The sequence below is a fragment of the Palaemon carinicauda genome, chromosome 41 (assembly GCF_036898095.1).
Source record: "Palaemon carinicauda isolate YSFRI2023 chromosome 41, ASM3689809v2, whole genome shotgun sequence".
Lineage (NCBI taxonomy): Eukaryota > Metazoa > Arthropoda > Malacostraca > Decapoda > Palaemonidae > Palaemon > Palaemon carinicauda.
Window position 1 is genome coordinate 18,931,413 of NC_090765.1, and position 8,765 is coordinate 18,940,177.

The 8,765-nt window shown below is 36.1% G+C and overlaps 1 protein-coding gene and 1 long non-coding RNA gene across 2 annotated transcripts in view; one reads left to right on the forward strand and one right to left on the reverse strand.

Annotated features, from left to right (window-relative positions):
• LOC137632257 (calcium-activated chloride channel regulator 1-like) overlaps nucleotides 1–8,765 on the forward strand; it is a 181,897-nt gene that overhangs the window by 171,737 nt on the left and 1,395 nt on the right. Inside the window, exon 11 of the mRNA XM_068364146.1 lies at nucleotides 4,763–8,765. This exon is cut by the window's right edge and continues 1,395 nt beyond it. Within this exon, the coding sequence (XP_068220247.1) occupies nucleotides 4,763–5,832 (1,070 nt within the window). The 3' untranslated portion in view covers nucleotides 5,833–8,765. The remainder of the gene's footprint in view (nucleotides 1–4,762) is intronic.
• LOC137632258 (uncharacterized) overlaps nucleotides 1–8,765 on the reverse strand; it is a 123,413-nt gene that overhangs the window by 4,675 nt on the left and 109,973 nt on the right. Inside the window, exons 2-3 of the long non-coding RNA XR_011042030.1 lie at nucleotides 2,293–2,380; nucleotides 742–829 (exon numbers count right to left, since the gene is read on the reverse strand). This is a non-coding gene — a long non-coding RNA (uncharacterized lncRNA). The remainder of the gene's footprint in view (nucleotides 1–741; nucleotides 830–2,292; nucleotides 2,381–8,765) is intronic.

Genomic DNA, 8,765 nt, shown 5'->3' on the forward strand with positions numbered 1-8,765 from the left:
TTCCAACCTTGTTCACCATTTCTGAATGAACACGAAAGTTTTCCCATTACCAGCAACAATTCTTGAGCCCGAAAGTAGGCATATGTTGAGTATCGAAAGCATTCAGTCTCTCTTCCTTACTATCCCTAGGATTTTTAACCGTATTTCCACTGAAAACTTCGTGAGAACTGTAAATCTATTTAGAATTGAAACATCTGGAATCTGTCTCCAATCTTCCAACTCTGGACTACTGTATTGTGAACCCTGGAGACCGATTCAAGACCTCTGACATTCTCCTGCAGTAGCATTGTTTTATATATTTTGTTGAATTGTTAAAGGGCATTGGTTCCCCCAAGGAAGGATTGGAAAACAAAGATTCAATAGCCCTTTGACAATGGATAGCATCCACTCCTCAAGACTTTCTTCCCATATATGATAAAAGTGGGAAAGCCTTCCTCCTTACAGGGATTTGTTAGGGAAGACCATTATAGTAATCTCCTACAAGTATGATGGGTTCTGTTATCATTTCGGCTGGAATGCTTATTAGAAGCAAAATCCTGACGGCCCATTACGAATCTAACCTCTTGGAGGAGATAAATTTTGGACGTAACATCCATACCGCAATAGTGAAATATGGGGGAGGGGTTACGAGAAAGTAATCTCAAAGCATTACCAAGTCCTTGTGCCACAATATTTACTCTAACCTTATCAAATATACAGTAGGTACCAAAACAGGGAAAAAATAAAAATGTTTCTACATACCAGACAGTCCCAACCACAGAGGAAAACCCTTGTTCTCTGCACTTAACCACAAACTTCACAAGAGCTGCTGCATTTTCGGAAGATCCCTCTTGAAATAGTTTTATCTAAATTTAAGTAATCTAATATAAACATCCTGATAACTTACAAACTTCTCTTTTATAAAGTATAGTATATACAGGTATTTCAAGATTTTTTTTTTTTTTTAATCAACATACAACACTAAGTTCAAGAGACTAAACTAGATCTGATTCAATAACAATTAATATAAGATTCTACATGTATATAAAAATATTCTAAAATTGTCTCAGAAAATATGTATGGCGGATAGTCTCCATGCTGTTGGATGTAGCGCATTTGAGTTTGGGTGTACCAATCACGAAACCAGAGGTCAAAGATTTGTGAACCAGACTCTTTACCCCCAAAAAAGGGTCCCTCTGCTGTTCAAACCCATTGTGAACTTGTTCATTACAGCTTGAATCCTAGAAAAAGGAGGAAATGCAAACAGATCTAAATTCAGACAGTCCTGTAACAGGGCATCTACCATCCATGCTAGAGGATCTGTAACTGATGAGGAAAACACCTCCTCCTTGTTAAGCCATGTCGGAAACTTGTCCATGTTTGGCTTGACCCACCAATACTGAATCTCTAGACCGACAGTAATGAATGCAGAGACCATTTGTTAGGAAGATTTTTTTTTTTGATCAACTGATCTTCCAAGATGTTCAACTTTCCTGGAATAAACAAAGGTAAAAGGATTACTGAACTACCCTTAAATACCAACGCCAATAGAACTTCTGCTATTGGAAATAAAGGATTCCAACCTTGTTCACCATTTCTGAATGAACACAAAAGTTTTCCTATTACCAGCAACATCTCTTGAGCCCAAAAGTAGGCATATGTTGAGTATCGAAAGCATCCAGTCTCTCTTCCTTACTATCCCTAGGATTTTTAACGGTATTTCCACTGCAAACTTCGTGAGAACTGTAAATCTATTTAGAATTGAAACATCTGGAATCTGTCTCCAACCTCCCAACTTTGGACTATTGTGAACCCTGGAGACAGATTCAAGACCTCTGACATTCTACTGCAGTAGCATTGTTTTATATATTTTGTTGAATTGTTAAAGGGCATTGGTTCCCCCAAGGAAGGATTGGAAAACAAAGATTCAATAGCCCTTTGACAATGGATAGCATCCACTCCTCAAGACTTTCTTCCCATATATGATAAAAGTGGGAAAGCCTTCCTCCTTACAGGGATTTGTTAGGGAAGACCATTATAGTAATCTCCAACAAGTATGATGGGTTCTGTTATCATTTCGGCTGGAATGCTTATTAGAAGCAAAATCCTGACGGCCCATTACGAATCTAACCTCTTGGAGGAGATAAATTTTGGACGTAACATCTATAGGGCAATAGTGAAATATGGGGGAGGGGTTACGAGAAAGTAACCTCAAAGCATTACCAAGTCCTTGTGCCACGATATTTACTCTAACCTTATCAAATATTACAGTAGGTACCAAAACAGGGAAAAAATAAAAATGTTTCTACATACCAGACAGTCCCAAACACAGAGGGAAAACACTTGTTCCTTACACTTAACCACAAACTTCACAAGAGCTGCTGCATTTTCGAAGATCCCTCTGAAATAGTTTTATCTAAAGTTAGGTAATCTAAAATAAACATCCTGATGACTTACAAACTTCTCTTCTATACATATATATACAGGTATTTCAAGATTTTTTTTTTAATTAACATCAACACTAAGTTCAAGAGACTAAACTAGATTTGGTTTAATAACAATTAATATAAGATTCTACATGTATATAAAAATATTCTAAATAAATAAATAAAATATAAAATAGTTAGGTAATTAACTCTATATACTGATCACCGACTGTTTTTCTAGGAGAAAAGGTTGAAACACTTAATGAAAAGCATAATTACAAGCTTTTCTTTCAATTTAATAACTCATGACCCATCTACAATAACTTGAGAAAACTGAAGAGAGTAAGTCACTTTACAGGCGGTATCAAGAGAAGACGACTTAGAAGAGTAGGAATTATCAGAATTTACCTTGCATACCTTTCAGCAATACGTTTCCTTAAAGAGACTGAAATGGAGATAATTCGTTGGAGTCCTTATTTCAATCTTCCTTGCCTGGTGAAAACAACAAATAGGGAACTTAAGGCTTTTCCTTTTGTTTACTTATTCAGTAAAGGTAACTTCTGCACCTTCACAAGGCAATAGTCTCTGTTTCGGCAGTAGATACTAATAATGTTGAAGGGAAAAACTCGAGATGCGCTAAAGGCCAAGCCTACATTAAACCGATGTTCATGGCCATCCAAAACAGAAAGCTACTGTTCCACTCCCTTAGAAGCTTAAGATTTATCTAAAATTTTTCCCTCCTATTCTTCAGGAACCATACAATATTTCACGCCATTAATACAGGTATGCAGTGGTTGATTATGAGTGCTTACTTCACAAAAAGAAAGGATATTAGGATACAATCTACCAGCTCGGTCATGTATCTGAATCTGGTGGTGGTTAAAGAGTAGAAGAGTAGACCTGTTTTGCACAATAGTACAAGGCTTGTGTAAAGCCGATCGACATCATCATGCACTGTGTACCATCAAAACCTTTAATGAATGGTCAACTAGAAGCGCATGACAAAACTTGAGAGTTAGCCTACAATTCAAAACACGGTTAGTTTAGAACCATTAGTTTTGCCTGAGGATTATAGTTTTCTTATATTAACAAATAAAGAAAAAGAGGTAAAGAGCTTAAAAAGTTCGACACTATCAGACCCTTAAAGTTGATTAATAGCTAGAGGCACTATCCACACTGTAATCAACTAGCCTAGTCTTCTTTGGATTTTCCCCTGAACTAAACAAATTTCCTTCTACATCTGGAACTTAACATGGTCAGCTACCATCTGAAAATACCTTTTCATAAGAGGGAACAGTAAGAGATGCACATTCTTCACAATTACAGATGTAATCTTCCTCAGCACGAAGATAAGTCAATATATAGTAGTCTACATAAGGAAAATTGAAAGTTGTGTATATGTAGAAATGCTCAACAATTTCGCCCGCCAATGGACCTCTTCTTGGAGCGTTTATTATATTATTGTATAATAAACGCTCCAAGAAGAGGTCCATTGGCGGGCGAAACTGTTGAGCATTTCTACATATACACAACTTTCAATTTTCCTTATGTAGACTACTATATATTCTTCACAATGTTTATTATAAACTAAAATATTGCCCTGGCACAAACCACAGAGAATGTGGATCATGATTGCCCATAAATAACTCTCTTGGAACAACTGACAAATCTAATATGCTGAATGACGAACACTACAATCAGGAAGGGGTTAACAATGATAACTTTCTAAAAGAAGGTCAACGAGAACTCAACACAAAGCATCCGAGGTGTATCCAAGCAGAGGTTTTGCCATTAACCACCAGTGTCCCAATCAATACTGGAAAAGAGGCCCATGTCTATTGAAAGGAAAGAAACCTGGAAATTATTAGTTTTAGGGTAAACCATATAAAACCAGGTTTTGTGAGAGAACAATTATGAACATCAGGAGAGTTTCATTGAAATATTATCCAGCCTTTTTTTTTTTATGATAATAACAGGTTTATTTTTTACAGATTGATAGCATACCATGTATATGTTGTTAATTTTAATGTCTATTACAATGACTTTTATTGCAATGTAGTTTCAATAGTCTAAAGTATTCACTAGTCTATTTCGTTTAGTATCACCACCCACATCACTTAAACTCAACCAAACTCCACACACAGTGGATGAAATATGTATAAATTTGGTGAAAAGGTTTTCACAAGTACTCTTTAAAATATGAAAATCACTTTAGAAAAAAATATTACAATGGTACAAAAAACCCACCTTCCATAAATAATTTAGTACTATACCGTAGAGGTAGTTTCTTACTTTTTTTTTATTCCAATTTCATTACGTCTGCAGTATTTTAACACTAATTTACTTTATTTTTGCAGTTGCAAATTATGAAGTGGTGTTCTCAAGGGATGCAATATCTGCATCGCAGGGAACCGGTGAAATGGCAAATGAGTGGTCAAAACCCTTCTTTGTTGGTACTGCATCAAGTCACACAGCCATGTGGAGAAGACATGATGGGGTTTACTATTTTGCCATTCGAGGGGTAAATCATGAACATGAGCCTGGACCTTGGTCAAATATTGTTGAGGTATTCATGCCTCATCCACCAACAACTACAGAGATCAACACACGGGGATCTACCCAAGGTGGTCCAGTGGGAGGCACTGTTGGTGAACTTGGGGTAACCACACCTCAGCCTAGCATTCTTACCCCTCGAGACATCATGGCAATAGTGGGGGCTGCTTGTGCAATTTTGGTGGTTCTACTGATGATGACAGTTTATTATTTAGTTGTTATCACAAGGAGAAAGCGTCAGCAACAGGAGAAAAAAGCAATTGAAGTCATGGAACCTGCGACTACAACACCTGCAGGTTGTGAGACAGATAGTGAAACAAATTCTATCACCAAACCACCACCACCACCTCCAGAGGCATTAGCTGTTGGAGAAGCAGAAGTGACTGGTAAACGATCTTTGAGTCCAATACAGTCATGGCCTGCATCTACATTGCTTGCTGAACACGAGAGACGACGGGCTAATGATTCTCCTGATGGTGGAGAGGGTGAACTCTCTTTGCACCATCCTGATCTTGGTGTGCCCTATATGCCAGTTCACCCAGTACACCCACATCCATTCTATTATCACACCCCTAATGGTCATTACATTGAAGACAGCTTGGCAATGGACAGTGGCTCAATGGTTTCAACCCAACCATCAGAATCTCTGCTTGTCTATAAAGTAGATACCTCTGCAAGTGACAGCATTCGCCCTCCCTCTTCATCTGTAACTCCCACACAAGTATCATGGGAAGGTGGACCTCGACAAGGGCCAACAAAAGTACCTCCACCGACACCACCTAAACCAACTCTTGCTGCCCATTTGACATTAGGTGGGGTTGCTGCCAGTCCTATGGGCACAGAGAGAAAACGCCGCAATGTTACCCAGGTTTAAGCTGTATTAAAAAAAAAATTTGACAGTTAGTGACCAAAATAGTACTTCACTTTTGAGAATACATAGAAATACAACATCTAGATACCTTGATAAATGCCAGTACATCTGTAGCTTGATTTTTAGCATTTTTAGATGTGTTGGTTAAGATATAGTAATGTGGATGTATGGATTACATTGAGTGGAAATGTTCAACATCCAGGAAGTGCATAAACCAGTTTTCAATTGCCTTGGTATTTATATCCTTTAAAGAGATATATCCTACCTCATTCTGTTGGTACTAGATATCGTTGGTAATTGGGAAAATTATTTCAATTTATCTATATTTGCCTACAAAATGTCTAGTCAGATTTGGAATAATGTCCTGTACTATTACTATTACTGGAAAAATCTGAAACAGCTGCTTCAATCTGTTAACATATTCTAATTTAAAATTTGGGAATGTCAAGCAGAAAAATATGCACTGGTGCTGCTACTTCAAACTGTGTTGCTTTACATTGCTGGAGGTTCACATGATTAATTGCTAAAACCTAGTATTTTTGTGTGTAGTTTGTAAGGCACATGCATTGAAATGTTATATTCTAGAAAGCTTTGAAAGTTTTCAAGAAAGGATTAAATGACAAGAGAATTTTGGTTTATATTACATTGTGATCAGTGTGTGACTAGGGTTGGTTTAGTATTAGTAACGCTGCCCAATTGTTGAAGCTGTTGCTATAGACAATATTTTAGTTACCTTTCAAATAATGTAAATGCCTTAATTTTGTATTTACTTTTGAAGAAATAGTAAAGTCTTTTTTATTTCATAGTGCATCCCAGAATCCTCATTCCAGTCTGGACAATTAAACCTACTGTTGGGACCGACGTAACGAATAAGAACTCCATCTGGTATGGAGTAGAGTATATAAATGTCAATAACCATAAAGATATATAATATAAAGTAATACAGTCATGTATAAATATCAGGATATTACCATTAAATTAATAAATTTTGTCCCACAGTGACCAATTCCATTTATTGAGTATCTTTTCAGGAATGAGTCAGTATTGTGACAGGTTTGCAAATTTTTGTTGCCTTCATTCATAATTTTACTTAATTATTATTATCATACAAATAGCCGTGGAGTGTTTGTAAGACTGTGTATTATAATCTTATCAGTGTCGAGAGGAACGGTGTGTATGCTACCCATCTCCTCATGCATGTGTATGTATGATCTCATCCAGTTCTTTCATTCATTACTGTAAGTTTCATTAACTTTCTGACATTTGAGATGTACAACTGTACAGCCGTCGTCCATCATGGAAGTTTTCTGCACATGGTTACCTTGTAATGTGTTTATAGCTGCACCATTTTTTGTATATGATGTAAATAGTAGTTTTTTGTGCCAAATCTCATGTAGGCCATGTCTATTTTTGTACTTGTGATACATAGGCATGAAGTGAAAATAAAAAAGGAGGAAAAACAGAGAAACATTGTCTCAGCAAAGAAATTATTTTAGATGATCTTGTAATGCATCCCTGTGAGAGAAGCAGAGTTCAATTCCTTGCAATTGAAATATAGTTAGTGTTTAATGTGTTAGAAATGAAGATACTTTATATGACTATAGTGATGCAGGTGAAGTGGAAAATAGATATAAAATATAGAATATTATACTGATAGGCACAGAAACTGCCATAAAGGGACAGTTATTAAATGTGCTACATACCAAAGAGCTGCATGTGAGCTTAAGTGAATTTAAATAGTTGGGTAAAACCAAGAGAGTTGAAAAAGCAAGTCACCATACAAATACTACAAAGGTTAATGGATATGAAAAAAAATAGCAGTTCTATAGATGTTGATTAGTTATATTTCATGAAGAAGAATATAAAAGACTTGCTCCGTATGGCCAGCAGACAATTTACTTGTTCTGTAACAAGAGTGGATTATATATATATAAATATATATATAAAAATTATTTAGCTTAGCAGCTTTTTAGAAAATTCACCAACTTTTGAGACTAAATGCACTTTCATTCAATTTTGTGAATTTGGACCAATTTGTATAGGGAAAAATGTTGGCAGTTCTCATTCATTAATCACAATCTCTATGCTTATTGTTTAAGCAACTATAACACTTTTACTGTAGGTATAACCAGTTAAGTTCAGGTTCAAGGTCAGCATTGACTCCTCCTCTCATGCTCAAAATGGGCTTTTTGGCCCGGAAATGTTTAAAGATTCTTTCAGGAGTCTGTGTTTGGTCAACAATGCCTCTTAAATTGACGAGAAGTTGAAAATAATTTCAATTAAAAGACTCTATCTTCAAGCTCAACCAGTAACTGAATTATTAGCGTAGGATTTCATTTAGATTAGGGTGTATGTAGTTACCCTTAATTATTGGACTCGGTGTTAATGAATGATAACTGTCTTGTGAGGTTTAATTGCTAATGTTACATGAAAGTTTTGTACTACAGCCATGTATAATTGTAAATATTTCACTTAATTAATTCTAACAATTTGGTTTGGAGGGAGCAAGACTTGATTACATGCTCAGTTATGTGCAGCAGTTGCTTTATGGTTTATTAACCATTTCTCCTTTTCTTGACAATTTCTTTGATTTGGAATTGCATATCAATCTGCTTAGCACTTACGTAATGCCGTATGATAATCATTACTGTGTAAGTCTGCACATTTGTGTTTTAGGTAGTAAGAGATCCACTGGTTCTCCCATTGGAGAGAACAATGCAGAAACCTGTCCTACTGACAAGTTATCAAATACTGTACTTTATGGTGTACAATTATCTTCTTTTTTCAGCTTACATGTGTATCTTGTCAAGTTTAGCAGTACTTTGTTGTAATCTCTGGCACTATGGGATCTTGTCAGTATGACAGATGTTTTGTTAACAGCTTCAATGCCATACCATATTACATAAATAGCACCCTGTTGCTTTGACATTAAAGTT